The 19,987-nt window shown below is 41.7% G+C and overlaps 1 protein-coding gene across 1 annotated transcript in view; it reads left to right on the forward strand.

The window, feature by feature from the left end:
- ALK (ALK receptor tyrosine kinase) overlaps window positions 1–19,987 on the forward strand; it is a 312,288-nt gene that overhangs the window by 225,382 nt on the left and 66,919 nt on the right. The window contains exons 6-8 of the mRNA XM_063152446.1: window positions 8,221–8,352; window positions 15,645–15,776; window positions 16,710–16,810. Of these exons, the coding sequence (XP_063008516.1) occupies window positions 8,221–8,352; window positions 15,645–15,776; window positions 16,710–16,810 (365 nt within the window). The remainder of the gene's footprint in view (window positions 1–8,220; window positions 8,353–15,644; window positions 15,777–16,709; window positions 16,811–19,987) is intronic.

Below are 19,987 nucleotides of genomic sequence, written 5' to 3' on the forward strand. Positions count from 1 at the left end.
GTTTGAGGTATTGTTGCTCACTTTTCAAACAGAGTGGAAATCAGCTGCTTGATGACAACTTGTTGCTTTCCCACAACTGCAGAAGTTGGCACAGTGGAAAGGGGCACAGCGGGAAACTTACTTCTCCAAGCAAGCTTCTGCTCCTACCTGGAGCAACAATTGCTCTTCCACTGTGGGGCCACTGCTTTGCACAGTGAGGGATTGGCTGTGGTGTGGGGATGAGTCCCTGCCCTCTGCTGAGGGACCCCATGTGCATGCTCAGGGCTGTGCTGATTTCTGATATTCCACCTGCCACCCCCAGCAACCCATCTGTACTAAGGCCAAAAACCTTAATGCTGCTGACAGCTAAAGCAGAGAGACTACTTAAAACACTTACAGAAAGAGAACTGCATTTTAGGAATGAAAAATCTCATTCCTACCTAAAATGCTGTTTGAATACAGTTAAGTCTCATACCTTATTTTGTGTTTTTCATGACCAGGCATATCAATATACCTCTCCTGGAAACTGGATTGGCAATGCTAAAGGAGAGCTTGCTGAGATGCTGCTTTTGCAGGGCTGAGGGAGAGGTTATATCTTACCTGTGTGGAATCAGCTCTTGATGAACTATGAAAATATTCTTCAGTCTCTTCTTTTTCCTTGAATCTGGGCATCTTCAGTCCAAATGGTACAGGAAGCAGCAGGAGTCAGAGAGATTGTGTGGTTTGGGCAATTCACAGGCTCATTTAGGTGATTGAAATTGGTTGACAAGTACCTCAGTTTGATCATCTTTAAAATGTTATTGATGTTCGAGGTCTTCTTGCTGGGCTGCTTTTAAGAACCAAGAATTGAAAAAAATCTGCTGTGTATAGTGTCAGTGTTGGTTGTGCTTGGAACTGCAGAACTGGAAGAGGCAAAGATAACACTTACTTACTTACTTTAATAATTGAAAATGGATTTGAACTAAGCCTCCTAAGAAGCAAAAGGTGGAAAATTACATGTATTTCCTATCTAATCAGCTCTTACAGTTTCCCCAAGAGGCACACATGAGGTTTGGAAGGACAATTTCCATGTCTTTTCTCCAGCAGCCTTGTTTTATTTCACATTCATTTCCATGTTTGATGCTGAGGTAGGACCTGTGCTAAATCTGCTCCTGTTGTCTGTAAATAAGCTTAGAGATCTTTACCACCTCATGGTTTTGTCAGCATTCAACTTTCAGTGAGCCAGCAATCAGTCTGCTGGTGTTTCCCATGGAAAAGATTGTTCCCTGGTAAGAGCTGTTCTCTAAGCCTATTCAGGCCCAGAAAAGTCTGATGGGAATAGCAGAGGCTAATAATAGATATTACACCTTTTTATTTTCCCTCTACAAGGTATGAATTTTGAAAAATCCACAGGAGATCACAGAAAAGGGGGTTTGGTTTTGTTTTTGTGGGGATTTTTTGGTGTTTTTTTTTCTTTTAACCAGCTGCTTACTGTTACAAATATATGGTATTCACTTGTTTTAGGAGAAACATGAAACCTAGGGGAGAAGTTTTTTGTTGGTGTTTTTTTAATCTCACAAAAATGCAGCAGTACCTAGAAATATGCAATTGTATCTGAGAGAAAAGATAAACAAACAGCAAATGCAGCCTGATACTGAAACAAGGGCAAGGAAAAGCAACCAAAAGAAATGAGATTTGGGATTTTAATAAAATTACTCTATCCCACTGGATTATTCTAAGTCAGAATGCTCATATTTATGGATGAAAGCCTTAAAGATCTACTGTGTTTGATGAAATTTAAAAAAGGTCCAATGACTGTGTATGCACAGTATTTCATACAATATGTATTCTCTGTCTCTTTTGGCCCTTTTCAATTCAGTAGATGCCACAGAATATGTAGGTATCACTGTAGGATGGAAATCACACTTTCATTATGAAGTTCACTGCTGCTGTTTACTTGTTTGTTATTAATTTTTGTATGTGCAGTTGGAGCTGCTTATTGGCTGGTAACAAAACACCAGAAAAATATGTATGTTACCAGAGCCCTAGCAAAAAAAGCCAAAAGAAGCAGCTATATTTTGTGCAGGATTTAGTTCTAGGGGAAAACATTATCATGTAATTTACTGCACTTAGCAGTTTTGGTGAAGACCCTCAGCCAACTTTCCTAATTGAAAATTGAGAGAGTGTGAAATCCATCTAACTTTCTCTTACCACATTCTTATTTCATTATAGTTTTTAAAGGAAGCTATTTTTCTCTGTAAATTCAGGGAAAATGCATCACATCAGCACTATTGTTGGAAAGTCATTCAGTCAAAAGGTAGGAAAAGCAACTAGACCTGGTCGAAAACATTTCTGAGAGAACACAGAAAGCCTGGATAGTCTGAATGCTGCACAACTCTGGAGAGAGTTCTTGCTGCTGAAAATGTGGCAGTGAGCAAGTGCCAGCTCCTCAGGTGTGCTGAGAGCTCTCTTCTGTGTAAGCAATCCTGCTGGCATTAGGCAGTGCTGAAGGAGCAGATGTTTGAAATTTGTGTACTAAACACAGCACCCCTACTTTGAGGCAGCAGAGAGGGAAAGCACATTGGAACTGAGCTGGATGAATTATTGGCATGAGCGTGTTCCAAACCAGTAAGTTCCCTCTTGAGTTTCCTGTCCAACATTTTATTTTTGTCTCAATTCAAGTGTTTTCAAATTTCTGGGGTTTATGACAGCATTACTCATGCGTTGAAACCCCTAAAGTCAGTTTTCTAACCTAAAATTGATTTGAATTTTTTGCTCTGTGAAAACTTTGCGTATTTTTATTTTCTGGTTAGACACATTTTGAAATGTTGACAATGTCTTTGAGATGAAAATTCTGTCTCTTCGTTTTCTCTTCTTGTAGTAGCTCACTCTGGGAATGCTGCCCCCTTAGTCTGCAGGGCAGGGGGTGCTCTCTCAATGGGAATTTATTTGCTGCCCTCTGTCCTGCCTTCATCAAAGGTGTGTTCATTTTATACTGTAAATTATTCAAGCTGCAGTGTGAAGACAGAGTAAATAATTTCCTTACAGGTTTTTTTATGCCTGTTATCATAGCATCTCAATTCCTTACAAACGTTAATGAAATGAACATCACAGAGCTCTTGTGATGAGTTTATTCCCATTTATGTTTAGGAAGTGAAGTAAGAAGATTAAAGGCAGTTTATGTAACTGGAAAAATGGGTGAGCTTTCAGGCATTTACAAACACAGGCTGTTTTTTCTGCCTGTAGCAGGCAGTCTAATAAAAAAGAGAATATTTCCTCCTACAAGTGCATCCTTAGGCAATGATAGTAACAATGTTGTTGCAAATATTAAAGACAGGAATTATGAAGTATTGACCAACATTGACTTCCTGGTGTGAGAAACATGTAATCTAGTCTTTTTTTCCAAAGCATTTTTGAGGACAATGTGTTTTCCAAGTATGTCTCTCACTGGTCTCATTTGCGGCTGCAGATACTCGGGTTCCTTGCTGAGCTGGATACAAGTGTCCTGGGGTGGGTGTCTGGAAAATGAGAGCAGTGTAGCTTGCTGTGAAAGTTGTGATTTATGTGATCTGCCCTGTATCATGTGGAGTTCAATGGCCATTTGCCAAGGATGGCTTTGCTCCCCTCAGACATGAACTTACCTTTCACTTCTCTCACTTTCTTTCCTCCTTTATTTCATAGCTTCCAACTTCTCTAATGGTGAAAGCATGGGCATTAGTGACTTGTATCAATAGCAAATTTACTTTGTCCTGGAATATGGCTATCCTCAGCACAAAGGGAGCCAGCAGCCTTTGAATGTCTGTGCTGCTGGAGAACAGGAGATAAAGAGTGAGGAAATATGTAGCCATCAGAAATGGCAAGTCATGGAAAAATCAATTATCAGAAACTCCCCCAAATTCTCACTATCCTTTTTTAGCTAGACAGCAGCTCTTCTGTTTTCACAAAACCTTTCAATCTGCCAAGTAATGTTTTTTGTAAATATCTGAGTCAAAGCTTTGAACTCATGCCAAAGGAGGGGCAGGAGAAATTGAGAGGTTAATGACAAATACTTGTGACAGATACACATCATCAACAAGGTTGTACAATCCCAGATTTTTAGTCACATTTAGTGGAGGTACTAAGATGCAGCACTAGCCCATTGGAAACCATTTTTTAAGAGATGTAATCAAATAGTAGGAAACTTTCTGTTTTGAGAGGTAAACACAGGGTTAGATAAACATGGTGAAATTCCATGGGTAGGTATTTTTTGCTACATATATGCAATTAAAAATGGAAATTTTTCACATTGTGGACATATAGGGTCTTGCCTTGAGAACCACAGAAATAAATTCAACTCTGTACAATGGGGCTCCTTAAGGATAGCCCAGAGAGAAACTGCTTGCTGGTAAAATGTGACAAGGCTGTACATTTATCCCAGGTCTTTGGAATTTTTGCAGAGTACAAATGAGACAATTTTTAAACAGCAACCAAGTACTGTCGTATTAAGCTCTTCTGTTTTAATGTGTCCTCAGCAGGAGTGCTTCACCTGACTGTGTTTGTCCCAAAAGCTTTTGGTAGAATTAAAAATTATGGTCTAAGAAGTTGAATGTAGCATGTGAAGGTATAATTATGTTCAGCTTTATTAAACCCTGCATGATGATTAGGAGCATAGCCAGTTTGCCAGATAAGAGATATTTTTGTGGATGCCTGCAAGAATTTCTTCTCCATCCCACCTGGCTAGGTGTGGTGGCAGGAAGACAAAGTTTCCCCTTTTGCAATGATCAAACACCAGGATCTTTCTGGCCAGGTTCCTCAGAGACAGACTCACCAGAGCTTGCCAGCACACTGTGATTCCTCTGCTGGTCAAGGGACAGGGAAGGAGAGAAGAGGAAACCCAAGTCAGAGAAAAACTGTTGAGAATTGAAATATGTCCCCTTGGGTCGCACAGTGCGAGCAGAGAGTTGCTGATCCTGCATAAGCAAAGCCACATGATTTTCCTCTTTCCATCCTGATAGAGGAAATGGAAAGCAAGTCCAAAAGCCTGGGCAGGAAAGATCCCAGGCTGTCATTTGTCTCCAGGCTCTGGTACTGGATTTGCACACTGCCAGGGCTGGACTGTGTTGAGAAGCAGGACCTGTGAGGTACAAAGTCAGCTCTTGTTCCCCAAGGAGTTGTTTCTACTTTTCTACTTTCAATTTAGAGCCTGAAATGCCATTTATTTAATGCTGCTGTTTAAATAATGATTTATAAGCCTCCAAGCCAGCCGTGGTACCGCTTAATTACTGCTGTAATTTATGGATGCCACTGGCTACATAAACACTGCTGTAAATATAAAGGATGTCTCCCACAAATTTTACTCTGATACTTATTTGATACCATTCATTTTCCTTTCCCAACACGTCTTCTGTGTGTGAGTTGAGGCCACTTCAACAATCCAGGTCATTCTGGTTCACTTTGCCAGGAGTAATTGGGTCTGGGAACTGAAAAGATCAAACGTCTGTTTTTCTTGCAAAGTATTTTAATTAAAATTTGAGTTTCCTTGAGCTTGGATGCAAATATCTGCATTAAGTGGCCCATTAAAAGGATTATTTGTATTTGGGCTTTTTTTGGTTATCTATTTGTTTTACTAGTTAATCATCTCCTTTCTCCAATTCATTTTGCCTTTGTGCTCACAGTAAGCAAGCAAACAAGATGGGAATAAATCATGCACTGTAACAGAGCCCAGCCATTCCCCGGGCTGCAGCTTTGCTCTTTGTGTTCTCTAACCTATACAAGGAGCACGTATATATTGGTCTAATGCAAATCTGAGCTAATTCAAGCCCTGTCTCCAAAGAGATGAATGAGCATGTAAATCTGCTGCTTTGTTTTGGAGGAATAGCTCCTGGAATTGCCTGATTCCCAGTTGCAACTGACATATTTCAAATACTACAGTCAGTTGGCTTCGGGAGATTTGTGCCCCTGGGCTGCAACAAAAAACACCTGGGAAGACAAGTAGGTTCTCTTGAATGCCTTGGTTCCATTATAATTAGTGTTAATGCAGTTGTGTGCTTGGAAAAGTGAGTGCCTTTAAAAAGTTATAATTAATTGAGTAAACAGAACAACCCCATTGCCTACAATTACCATTCCTCTGAATCTCTGTGTGTCTCTGCAGCTGCTGAAGTAAAACACGGACATTGCTGAAAAGATTGCAGATAAACTGAGTGGGACATGAAAGCTGGTACTAAACATGGGCTTCAAAACCATCTGTGGGCTAATTCAGAGAGACAAGAGTACTTCTGAATTTCAGTAGAACTTAAGGATCTTTTAAAGAGTGTCATGATGTTGCTGACTCATGGAAGTGCTCTCCTAACTTTTCTTTGGGTAGTTCTACCAACAACCGAGTGCTGTTCAGGCTCACTGCATGCCCCTAGGAGAAGGGATCACCTCCTGAGTTACCAGGGTTCCTTCTCACAGCTTTGTAGTGCCCACTTGCACATTTCCTTAGCCCCACGTGTCTGGCTTGTGGCACATGAAGGGCTTTGCACTCACCTAGGGAAGGCTCTTAGCCGTGTCTCTGAGGGCGTATTTTTTGTAGGAAGTTCAGCAAAGCCAAGGAAGATGCCATCTCACTGCCTTAAACCCTCACCAAGGAGCCCACAGAAATTGTCAGCAGCCAGCTCCACGTTACTTGGGCTATTTTTCCTGCAAAGCTTCTCCTCTGTAGTCATGCCTTGACCCAGACTGGAATACAAGGGCATTGTACAACCTGTATGTGGCAAGCCAGAATTGCTCTAAGGAATGGAAAAAAATCGGCCTGACAATAACACAGAGCACCCTTTTGAGGGTCTATCGTCCTTTATTAATAAAGTTTGGCATGTATTCCCCCCACTCCTGAATGATTTGCACCATAAAATAAGCTGGAAGAGAAATAGTGGTTGTTTTCCTACATGGTTCATTAATTTTTAGTTTTGGCAGGCAATATAAATAAAAGTATCAAGTGCATATCTAATTGAATCACCAGTGATTTCCAACTCCCTGTAGTACCAGAGAACCAGAGAACATGATGTAGCTGCACTGTTGAGTGAGCATGGATGAGTTGGGCAAAAAATGGCTCACTCTGCCCAGAGGCTTTGGTTTAATCTGGAGCATTTATCCATTTAATATGAGACAGGGCAGTTATTGCTGCAGTGGGGAATTCACAGATCTCTTTGTTCTGCCAGGCTTGTCTTCTAGCAGTGACTGGAAACATGTCTTGGCACATTCAGGAAGATGTCAGTGAACTGTACCCACACTCAGACTTTTGTGGAAGGAACTCTGGCATTTCTCAAGCTTAGACTCCTCCAAACACACTGACTTCAAGATGTAACTGAATTAATTCCTGCCTCCTTCATGTGTCTGATCTAGAGCATGGACCTCTTTAAAAAAAAAGATGATAAAAAAGGCTTTGTCCCAAGTATCATCTCAAAGGACTTGGGATGAGAGAGTTCCTACAGTAAGGAAAATTATACCTGTCAGGCTACTTGATATCTGACTTCTCAGCTGTCAGGGGAATCAAGTGCCTCCAGAAAAGGATGGTTCTTAAAGAAAATTGCTTGGGATCATTTCTGAGTGGATGATATTGACCTCTAATTGTAATGTTTGATGACCTCATTTCATGAGAGCTATCTCCTTTGCACACTGCTGGATGTCTTTTGCTGCTTAGCACAGGTAAAATGAGCTGGTGACTTTGTCTCTTGGTGGATATAGGCTGCTGTGGGCTCAAGGGAGTGCAGGAGCAGGAGCAGGCATAGAAAAGAAAGAAAAGTACAAGTAGAGATTGAACTGTTTTCTCTCCTGAGGGGAATATGACAACACAATACACCCAAAGCAAAGGTAACACATGCTGCCAAAAGAGCATGATGAAAGTTTGTGCTCTTTCTAAATCCTGTAGCCATGTTTGCTCCTGAGCTAGACAAAGAGGATATCAGCTTTCAGGACTGTCAGTGCAGCAGTAAATTCACACACAATTAAAAACCTATCATGTGTATTGTGTTGTTCTTGATAAGTACCAGAGCAGGATGCAGGATTTAAGTCCTCCAGAGGTCAAACCTGCCTTCCACATTATAGCACCAGAAAGGCCTGGGGAACTGAAATTCTCTATTTTGTGGACTATTTGACATTTTACAAGATTAAATAGGTCAAAAAAAAAAAATAGCAAGTAAGTATTGAATTGAGAAGATTTCACAAGGTGTTCATCCCTTCAATGTTATGCTATGACCTGCTAGTTGAAAGGAAGACAATTTGTTTTTTTTTCTTTTTCTCTAGGATCTGCCTCTCTCTCAAAAATGGCTCTGGAGGGTTCCTTCAGCTGCTGGAATGGAACAGTGATCAGGCTGGGGCAGGCGTGTGACTTCATCCAGGACTGTGCTGAGGGAGAAGATGAGGGAGATATGTGCAGTGAGTAAATACTAACCCCCAGGTTGCACCATCCTTTTCCAGAAGCATTGATTGGTTTGAACTTTAATTTCTGAGACTTCAGTACTAACAGACTCATTTGGTGCTATCAAAAGACCTGTATCCCCCCTAGCAGATGCCTTTTCCTGGATGTCTGCCTGGAGTGCACCATTTGATATTTCTGGGCTCACCTGCATCTGTTCTGCAGCAGCTTCTTAACATGCTCTTGGTGCTTCATCCCTCCCAGTGTCCTGATCAAAATTGCAAAGGAAGCATAGCCTGAATAGCTAGATGCCTCCCTGAATTACGAAATGTGTAGTTGGTTAGAGCCTTTAATGAAAATGTAGTGCAGCATGTGGCAGAGGGGGAGAGGAAGGAGAAAATTTCTAAGATGAAAAATGAGTAGAGCCAGTAGCTTGTCTTTGACCAACTCCTGTGTCTTTGTAATTCCTCTGGTTTTCTGCCGTCTCTTCAGGAGTCAATAGTCCAATAACATACAGCAGAAGATAGATAGCAGCCTGGGTTTTCTAAGAACTTGCTGTGCCTGAGTATTTTCAAAAATGTGCTGTGAGATACTTTAGGATCTTCATTTGACCATCTTGAAGGTGCCTTATCACTTTTTCCATACCTCTGCAGATTCTACCTCCAGCATCCTCCCATCTGCCAGCCTGCAAATAGGAGTGGTGGGTTGTCAGCTGTATGGTTGTCTACAGGGCAAATATATCAAGAAAAATAAATATTGAGAGTTTATTGTTCAAAGTGTATATGCCACAGCTGTTCTAGCCTGTGGGCTGTTGCAATAGAACTATGTTGATTTGCTATGTAAAAAACATGTTTGCTGTTTCTAGCAAGAGCTAGAGTGATATACAACTTTTAGCAGATTTCACTTCTGCTAATAAAGAAATAAAGTTACAGACTTTATTGGTGTGAAGAACATTGGTTTGACCTAGGATCATCTAGGAAACTAGTTAAAAGCTTGAAATTACAAGCTTCTCCATCGTTTTAGATATTGTTACAATTTGAAATTATATTCTTTAATGACCCACTCAGTGGACATTAAATTCACAGGAACAGTGTCAGCACTGTGGACTTGCAGCTTCTTAGAACCAATAATGCTTCATATTAGTAATATTGAAACCTTATTTCCATCTAAGACATTTCAAATAGAACTCTAAAACCCTATAATGGCATTTCTGTTGTGTTCTGCTCTATAATTTAAAAAAGGTCAAATGCATTTTCGTTCCATTGGAAGGAGAGAAACATTATTTACCCTCAACTGTATTCACAGGCACAATTTGGTGCCCATGTGCCATAAATGGCTCTGCCTTGTGGGAGTGATCCCAGGGGGAAGAGCAGAGGTCACAAGGAGGAGTTGTACTGATCATGGATGTAAACTAAATGCCACATGGGATGGGGCAGGCCTGGAGGAACATGCTGGCCTGTTATTTTCACACCCTGGGTGTACTTGCAGTGGGTCTGCTGTTCATATTCACATATCCCCTTGCTGCCCCCCTTTACCCATGGTGAGCCCAAGCAGCCAGTGCCTCTCTGGCATATCTGTCACAGGTCTTGGTTTGGTTGTCTCTCTCCCTCCATTCATCTGTAGCAGTTTCCACAAGGCAACGTGGCACTTGCAGCTGTGCTGGCAAAGGAATGTACTGAGAGTGTCTGTGAGAAAATGTGAAAAGCAGAAAATATTTAGCCAGCTGTTTAGCATCACTCCCAGCTTGAGGAGACCACATGGCTTGCATTCACCCATAGGTACTGGAAATGAGAGTTCTTACTTCCAGCCAAAAGGTCCAGAAAGCACTGTCTTCCACTCAAAGAACAAAAAAGCATGGCTAGCCTGAGCAGGAGCCCGGGATATGCCTGCTTATCCACCTACAAGACTACTCAGTTCTATGGCTGATCCTTCTGCTTTTGCTTCTTTACAGTGCTGAATATTGTTGGCATAAGGTTTCTTACACAAAACAGAGAAGTGATCTAATGTTTGAGGTGTCAGATATATCCGAGTGGCAGCCTAACACAAAACATATGTCATCTTTCAGCATTTTAGTTGTCATTTTACTCCTGAGCAACATGGATATTTTCATCAGCTTTTTACAAGTGTGGTAAAAAGCGATTCAGATTTATCAAGCAGAGAAAAGGGTTTCCCAAATGGTTCTGCTTAGACAAAAGAGCTGTCAGAAAAAGATGAGCTATGCTCAAAACTGAGGCGAGATGTTTTAAAAATGCCATTATCAAAGGCTTCTATCTTTGAGCTTCAAGGAGGTGTTGGGGTTTTTTTGCCTTTCACATTCTTTCAGCTTTACAGGCTTTACAATAAAACTGATTGGTTTTATTATGATTTTAATTTTTTTTTACTAATGATTTGAATTTTGTTCCTGTCTGAGCTGAAAAAGATCTCTCTACAGCCTGCTGTTTGCTAACATCTCTTTACTTATTAATGGCCAGCGAAACGTCATGGTGCTTGTTCTGCTTTGCAACCAATTAGTCTGTGTAGAAATTGTAAATGCAGAGAGGGATGACCCCTAGAGAAAAGCGTGTTTGAGTCATAATCAGATATCCTTGCAGGAGTAAGAGACAGCTTCAAAGGGGCAGATGAGGGATGAGGGGCTGAGCTGCACGTGTGTGTTGGCTCAGGATCAGACAAACTCAGGATCAGACACACTCAGGATCAGACACACAGATCCACCGGCCTGATGGAAGGGCCATGCTAGAAGTCACTCTGCAGAGCATACACTGCACACACATTAATACTCCAGATAGCACTGGTGGTGTGTCTCTTCTGGGAAATTCCTCCCTTTCCAGATGCAGAAACTACACATGGCAGCCACCATGGCAGGCTTTGACTCAAGGTTTCTGCTGAATTCATAAATTGAAAGATAGATTCCTCTATAAAAGTACTTTATTTAATGGTGTAGTAGCTGGAGCTGGATGCCTCTGAAGAGCAACCTTGAGCAAGTCCCTGGTTGATTATACTCAAACAATCTGAATTCCCCAGCCTTCGTGTGGCTGTTTGGACCAGTTGTCCCCCATATGAGGCTCTGGGAGCTCTTCCCATTCATCATCGTGTCCCTTGCTTGCCTCCAGGTAGGATGTTTCTTATTTCCAAGGCTGCAGCTTCTGTTAATGAAGTCCTTATCTTCTGTCCTGAACCAGCTCTAGGGTTTTCTCATATTTGACTGAGTGGAAAGTTCAGCATATCTGGTGAAAGTTCACAGCTTGTGCCTTAAGCTTCAGCAAATTTATCTATTAATGCCAAGCAACAAATTCTATATAAGTAGTTTACCAAATCACTCAACATATGGATAGAACTTACTGCGGAAAGCCCCAACAAATTTTGTCTTATTGCAATAATCACATATAATGTACTTTCTGTGGTACAAGACAGACACAAAAACTCATATTATTTACTAACATAGATGGCCGGGGCTCTGTTTTACAGAAAGGGTGAATTTTTTTTCAGCAGTTTTGTACTTCTCTTTTTAATTAACAGTGTCTGGGATTTTGGTTAATCTTTCACTGCAGGGCAGCAAGTCAGAGCAAAAGTTAAAACTTTACTGAAAAGGGATGCATGTAATTCTGACTAGTCCAAAACTATTTTACTTTCTGTGACAAATTCAGAAAAAAAGATTCATCCTTCGAAAATATTGACTAATCAGTCCAAGCATGTTAGGCAAGTAATGGATAATTTCTGAAAATGGTAGCATTTTAAAAAATGGAGGTGCCAGTAGTATATTTATTATCTAGAGACCCAGAACTTCAGGATACAATTAACCCAGGACGGGTTCTTCTGTGAATTTGAACCCATATTTTCTATTTCCATAAAGAGTTTCCAAGCTTGTGGTCTGGAGTTCTGGTCTAGTTCAGAAGAAAATGATTACCCAAGTCTCTCCTGAGGCTGCACTTCCCCATTTTATGAATTTTAGCTGGAACAGGAAGTAATGTCCTCTTTATCTTTCAAATAAATCTCACAATCACTTGGTTATAGGGTAATTTTCACTCTGCTTCATTGAATATTTAAGGATGTGAAACACCTTAGCAGGTGAAATAACGAAGACAAGTGTCTGGGTCCTGAAAGGAGGGACTCAGCCTGTGGTGGGAGGATGCATGCACACATCAGTCAAAAGGCCAGATGGCACCTAGAACAGGAACCTTTAAAGTTTGATTTTCTGATAATGTGGATGAGTGACCAAAAAAAGCCTTGATAATCAATTTTAAAGTGGCCAGTTTGCTTTCCAGGCAAAAATGTGTGAAGAAATCGTGGGATTCATTTTTATCCAGATACAGCCCAGCAGAGTCTTCCTGCAAGCAAAATGATGAAGTAGCAACCTGTTGCCAGGCCATGCTATGCTCTTAGAGTTCCTGTCTTGCATACACTAATCCTGCTGCTTCTTTCTTTATCAAAAGCTGTACTTATAGAAATGAATTCTAACCTCTGGCAGTTTTGAGCTCAGCAAAGCCATCTGCCATTGAAGGATAACTCTGCTGACTGTTGAAAACTATTTTCTCTTTTTATGCTTCATTTCTGGTAAAATTTGGCTGGCCAACTTTGCTAGCATAGAAGAATCATTGAAACAAAGTCATGTTTAGGATTCATGTGATTCTTTAAATCGAGTAGCTGTTCTGTTTGGCTTCTGAGATTTCCTCCTAAACTTGGTCAAGGTCCATACATACAGAGTAGTCTTTAATGCTTTTGTTCTTTATAATACCAGTTTGGAATTTCACCCAGAAGCTTAAACTGTAGTATCTGGTTGATTTACACCTAGTCTTGAAGAACTAGATGACTCCATCTGGTTCATCAATTGTTGTTGTTGTTGTTACTAATTCTCTAGCTATTAATGGGCAAAAATCTGGTTAAAGAAAAACAACTTATTTAGATTTTTCTTGAAAGGTATTTAATTCTGAAGGCTTGAAAATACTTGTTTAAGAACAAGTTTAGCATCCAACAGCTTTTCCCTGCTTGCCCACCCACATTAAATGAGAGACTCTTGCATTCTCAGAGTGCTTCAGTTTCACTGGACTGCTCTGTTCTCCATCTCATACCCACAAGTTGTATCTTAATCTTAATAAGGGCTAAATTTCTGAGGTTTCTGTCACTGGTATTAATGTCCAAAATGGCAGGTTTCAGTAGAAGTAATCCCTGCCCCCTAATTTCCATGATTTTCCAATAAGGTCAGAGCAGCTTCCCCTCATCAGTGCAGTGTCTGTGCTAATGTGATTTTCAGTGACAAACACATGAAATGGAGAAGGACAGGTTGGAGAGAAGTGGTACCCAGAGGTCCCTGTGGAGCACCAACACATGGAATCACAGGTGCTGTGCATATTCAAGGTAAGAAAGAGCAGCAAAGAAAATGCATCCAGGGCATGAGACATCTGAAAACTCATAAAACATTAATTTGGGAAAAGGCAATGAAATATTCTGTGAAAGTAATAGCTTTTTATTTATGCCCTTACTTGTTCATCGACAGTGAGCTTTTCCTGGCCTTCAGGCAGGGATTGCTACTTAGATGACTCCTCCTGCTGCTCTGACTTGTTTACATCATGCTAGATAGCAAATGGCCATGACATGAATTCAGTTGGACACCGAGCCAAGCTGTTTCTTTGGGAATTCAGGGCACATTATAATTTGTCATTTTCTCTGTATCTCAGCCTCAGGCTGCGCAATGAAATATAATCGAGTTCTGCAGAGGGGTGAAACCCAGGGAAGTAACTCTCTGCTTAACAACTTCACATTTAAAGACTAGGCTGAATGAATTTAGAGATTTTTGAAAGGAAAAACTTGAAAAAGCCCTAACTTTGGTACAAGTTTTGATTTTTTCATGACAGGTTTAGATGCTTGCCCAAAATATCACTAAAATGTGGTTCTTGCTTCAGTGTCAGGTTCCAGGTCCAAAACTAGCCCTACTAAAAAGCTACAGATAGAGGATTTGTTTCACTTTCCTCTGACAAGTGAGTTGTGATTCAGGGTCCCAGAAAATCAAATGTTTGTGGTCTAGGTGCTGCAGTTATGGTGTTCCACAGTTGTTTTCTCTGGGTACACCAAGGAACACCTGCATGTGCCAATGACAGTCAATTGCCTTTTGAGGTGTGTGAGTCAAAGCTGGGGCCCTGTGAGCAGGTATTTTATTGATCTGAAATGTCAGCCAGGGGGTACTTAAACATTTTGAATAATCTGGGGCTTGAATACTGGTGCCTCATTGTCTGACAGCCTTTCTATAGATATATAATTTCAGAGGGAAAATAAATTAATAATCACAACAAATTATATGTTCAAGAGCCTCTTCTTCTTGTAGAAGAGCTACTGAAATTACTGATATCACTTGACCAGAAGATTCTCTTGATTTAGAAGGTTGTGGTCTATCCTACTGCTTGTAAGTGAAGAAATTTTAATTCTGATTTTATCAAGCAGCTAAAAGTAAAAAAAAAAAAAAATCCTGGATGTGTGTTTGCACATTTCATTTTTATCATTCAATTTTTAACAGATTTCATGTACCATTCTTCTTTCTTGGAGCAAAAGGAGCAATACTTTGCACCCTCATAAGCACAACTTGGAGCTGAAGGTAGAAAAGTAAAAGGAAGGCATGAGATTACTTTCTACTTTGAATGGGACTACTATTGCTTTAAAACTGACAAATTTCAAGGCAAAAAGCTAATGGAGCTCTATTGTTTGGAGCTGGAAACTAAAATCCTAAGCTAGTGACAGAATGAGCAGGCTTCAAAGCCTGGAAGTATGGATTAAAATAAACTATCCTCTTTCATCTTATGGAAGACACTCACAGGTGAAAAAAGTGAGGCACAAAAGGATTCAGTGCTTTACCTGAGGCCTCATCAGTGCTCACAGAGAGAAGAGATCATGTTGCTGAGCTGGGCTGAGTAGAAACCTGAACTGTAAGGGAGGGAATCTTGTAGGGAATTTATCTCTCTCCAAGATGTCCCCCTGTGGGGCTGCAGAAGCGGTGCTTAGGAAAGTCATCTCCAAGATGTGACCTTGAGTGAGCTGATAGCTGCAGAGCTGAGAGCACAGGAGCCCCCATGGTGTGTAGTGAGATGTGTCCTCTCTCTGGGGTTTGTCAAGGTGTGTGGGGGTCACTTAGCAACACTCTGTTGTTTCCCTCTGCTCCTCCCTCCCCATGGTCAGGCACGTGCGCGATTCCACGGGAAAGGACCAAGGAGCCGGGAGTGCCCTGGGCAAAGCGCGTTGGAACAGTCACTGCAGCTCCTGTGTGAGCCCAGGAGCCTCCTGCTCAGCTCACTGGCTTCTTCTGTCTGTGTGCCTTTCCCTCCTGCAGGAAAGCTTCCCCCTGGCTTTTACTGCTCGTTCGAAGAAGGGGATTGTGGCTGGACACCAGGCTCCCCTGCGTCCCATTATTCTCCATGGCGGATCGGAAACACGGAGCAGAAGCGTTTCCCTTCCATCGAAGGTGTGTGAGAGGAAACAGTGAGTGTAGAGCACAAACAGCAGAGAGCAGAAATGGTACACACATGGTGAGGATATGGGAATGAAACACGAGGCAAGTTTTCCTGCGTACTTACATATTCAGCCTCCAGTGAAGCAGATCCCAGCTTTCCTCTCTCAAATGCCATCTTTCCACTCTGAGTGCTTTGAGTAAAAGACCATCCTGCTCCCTTTTTGTCTTCAGGGTACAAAGTGGTACCTCAGGCTCCACCACTGACACCAGATACAGATCTTGACCCCTTCTAAAAAACTTCATACCAAATGTTCATCTGCCTGACCCTCTACCATACTGGTCTGGTTTTTTCTTTCTGATTTTCCTATTTATTTTCTCTATTTTTCTGTACTGCTAGTTTTTTCCCCTGCTCACATTCTAATTTTTCTTGTCTTTGCTTCATGATCCCTTGAGTTGCACTTTTATGTACAATTACTATGTACTTGGTACTCCTACTTAAATGCCAGTATCTAATCCTTCTCATACAAACAGTTAAAGGCTTAAGCTGCTGAGAGAAAACCCAATATTGCCCTTGTTCTTCTTGTTTACAGAAATTATTCAAGCAGCAAAGAGCTATAGCTGTATTTTTATTTGGTTTTGGTCAAGATAAATTCTTTTCTTCCAAGTTACTGTCTGTTCATAAAAGATACACTTTATTATTTGCCTTGCAAGGAGGATGGATTTGAAGTCATGGAGCAGCAGTGAGGGGAAGGTGGGCAGACTCATGTGGTCACTGAGTATGTTAGGTAGGTGAAGCTGCATCCCTAAGAAATGGAAAAAGCCCTCTGTTCTCTGGCATTCCACCATGGTAGGAGGCAGCTAACATAGGCTTGGGGCAGGTTTCACAAATCCTGAAACCCAAAGGTGAGTGCTGCAGTTTGACCTTCTCCCTTCTCTTTCATCCAGGTCGTGCACTCCTCCTTAACGCCAGCAAGGCACCAGCAGTAGCAAAGACTGTCATGACCAGCACAGCATTTCCAGCTCCTTTGAGGAACTCCCCCTGTGAGGCAAGTCATAATGTTTTCTTTTCTTGTGCAATTTACAGAGCTTTTTGTGTAAATTGCTTTTTGTTTGACTCGGGTTTTCAAATATAGGTACTAGGTCCATAGCAAGGCAACTGCTATCTTTGATTTTATTTTCTATAAAATATACTTATTTATGCCCGCTGTGCAGGGGAAAGATATGGTTATCTGCTTGAATGCCATAAAATGTGCTTTGAAAAACCTGTCACATCCTGTCCTCATTGCATCACATGATGTATTACAATCTTCATAATTAGGTGTGTGTGCTGTAAGAGTAGGGCAGCCAGTGTTATATAAACACAGAGAGGAAGAATCTTACTGCATGAACAAGCATTATATTTGCAACATCCAAGACAGAATAGGCTTCAGGACTGCCCCTGAGCCATTCAGAAAAGGCAGTACATGTTTTCTCTGGCACAGCCGGGATTTGGGCTGGCAGCTCTTCATGCTGCTGCACTTCAAACCCACCAGTGTTCATGTAGGCCCCATTCATGGGAGTGCTGAGGTTAGCAGCAGCAGAGGGAAATTCATCCAGAATGGAGCCAGGTTCATATTCAAGCAGAAATACTATGGACAGTCACAACATATCAGCTTGAGGAGGTACATCAAGGCTTGCTGACAACCTTGTTCATGCTTGTCATTTCTGAGTTAGGTGTATTTAACCCTTAAAGTGCAGGTTCAGAAAGATGACCTGTCTGCATCTTCTTATTCTGTAGCTTCACAGATTGTAGGATCACTGATAAGATTTATTTCTGACTTATGGCTTTGAACCATGCCTAGCAAGTTAAAGCATTTCACATCTTCACAGTCACACAGAAATCTCCCATAAGCTTCTGGATCCTGGAGCAGAGGGATTTAGGAAAACTGATACTAATGAAGTGCAGCTGTCTGTTGGCTGAGTACTGAACAGACAAAAAAAATCAGTTCCAGTGATCTTAAAATGCAGAAAGGACAAGAAGGGATGTGTTAGAAAGTTCTCTGGAATGAAACTACACAGAAAAAGGTGTTTCTTTGCCTTAAAGTTTGTTTTGGTTCACTTCTGTTGGATATCTCAGTTCGTACAGCAAAGTGCCTCTGGTTTTGCTCTCGTGATATATTCATGTTCTCTGTCTTTGAAATATATTCTGCCTTGTTTTTCCTCCCATCTGTGACAAAGGCATAAGCAGGTTCTGAATATTTTAAAACCTTGTTCTGCCATGGACCAGCAAGAGCGAGTGTTTTTCATAATCCACCCGACACAGGAATCATAGTGAATGATTTCCCAATATCTGTGTATTTTTTTTTTCCTTGTGTATACAACACTGCAAATAATTAAACTTGCCGTGGGGGAGAAGCTGCCATGTATTTCATCTGCTCACATGCCATCCCACCTTCGTCACTCCCCTTGGCACTCCAGAGGCATCCGGACGCATCCAGCGTTGCAGCTGTCGCTAATAAAGAGTGAAGGAGTTTTGGCAAGGGTTTTGTCTCCTGCCTTTTCATATAGTGTAAAAGCTTCCCTTCTCAGCGGATCCCTGGTGGCTTCAAATTCTATTTTACTGGAACAATCTGTCTGTGCGGAGAATAATTTAATTCCACTTCTCAACACAACAGAAGAGGAGAAAGGAGATATGCCTCCCTATGCACTTATTCCTCCAAATAGGTGCCAACAAACTTCCTAATATTGAAATTATAGTCAGAAAAGAGGTTGTGAAAATACTGTAATGCTGTCCTGTATTTAGTCACCCTCAACCACTTTGTGATTGAACTGGCTCAAGTTCAGGCACTAAAAGATGAGTTTTCTTTTACCTGTCACTGCTGACTACTTTACCTGGCATGTCACAGCTGGGACAGATTCTCTGGCAGCTGAAATCCCACAGAAAATACTCAAAATTCATGTTGCAAAAGGATCTCAGCAAGGGTTTGTGTGAATTAGACCCATTTATTCTTCCACAATCAGATCCAGCCATAAATCTGCCCTTCCTCTTGTATTTGATCCAGCTCTCATGATCCTTTAGATATTTGCTCACTCTCCTGAGAGCAACAAGGAGGTCAGCAAACATCCCCAGTTTGATAATTTTGACTCCCCTCTCTTCTCCCCTGCTACATGGAAGCTCTGGGGCACCTGCTGTTCAATGAAGTTATTATTTCTTCCCCTTACCACCTAATTTTCTTTTATTCAGTCATGTTAGACCAATCACACCCACCACAGCAGAAGCTGACACCCTTCTTTTTAGCCTGAGGTGTTCGTAGGAATTAATTACTTCAGCCTCCCCATGAGGAACATTACCTGCCACAGTGCTGTTTGCCAGGCTGGAGGAGTCTGGGGTTTGGCCAGGGTGTCCATGAAACCAGGACTCAAAGCTGATAAGGAAACAGCCAAGCAGTCCACAGTGGGAACCAGCCACTGAGGAGTTTCTAATGCTTCCAGCTTGTTTTTCCTCCCTGAGCCTGGCTGTGTAATCTTACCCTGTGGCAGACTGGAAAAGGAGGTGAGGGACCAGCCTGGTGCCAAGACCTTCCCTGCAGAGGTTCTGGGCAGCTGTATGCAGGGTGTTGGTGTTAGCTCTTGGAGACACCACAGCCTGGATGAGCTGTCACTGAGGGCAGGGCTGGTGTGGCACTCCATCTCTGTGCTCCCTGCAGCCTGAGCTCAGTCCCCAGGGGCACCCAGGGCTGCCAGCCCTGTCCATGCCCTGCAGGAAGCTCCTTGTCAGCTCAGGAAGAGAAACATCAGCCTCACCCACTCTGCACTGCCCCACATGCACCAAAAAATGGGGAAAGGACAAAAATGCACACAGGAGATACTGTGACAAACACAGCCTGTACTTTCCCAACTTTTGGGATTGGCCCTAATGTGCCTTGCACTTTGTGTATAGCTTTGTATTGTACTTCACTCCTGTTTGTTTTGAGCAGCCTCATATTTTCATTTTCTTTGTTCTTCAGTGCTTTTGGCAGGTCAGAGCAGTCAGTTTGTGATGCTGCCCTTTATTCTTGGTTGAGTTAGTTCTTCTCTTTCCTTTTGTTGTTTTATTAAATCTTGGCTGGAGTATCCTGGCTTCAAAGAATCTCTCCTGCTTGCAGTCCAGACAGCCTTTGTTATCTTTTTCATGTTACACTTTCAGTAGAGCCCTTTGCTTGTTGACCCCTTTAAGTCTGTGTTTAAAACCCACTCTGTATGGA

The sequence above is a fragment of the Melospiza melodia genome, chromosome 3 (assembly GCF_035770615.1).
Source record: "Melospiza melodia melodia isolate bMelMel2 chromosome 3, bMelMel2.pri, whole genome shotgun sequence".
NCBI classification, from domain to species: Eukaryota; Metazoa; Chordata; class Aves; order Passeriformes; family Passerellidae; genus Melospiza; species Melospiza melodia.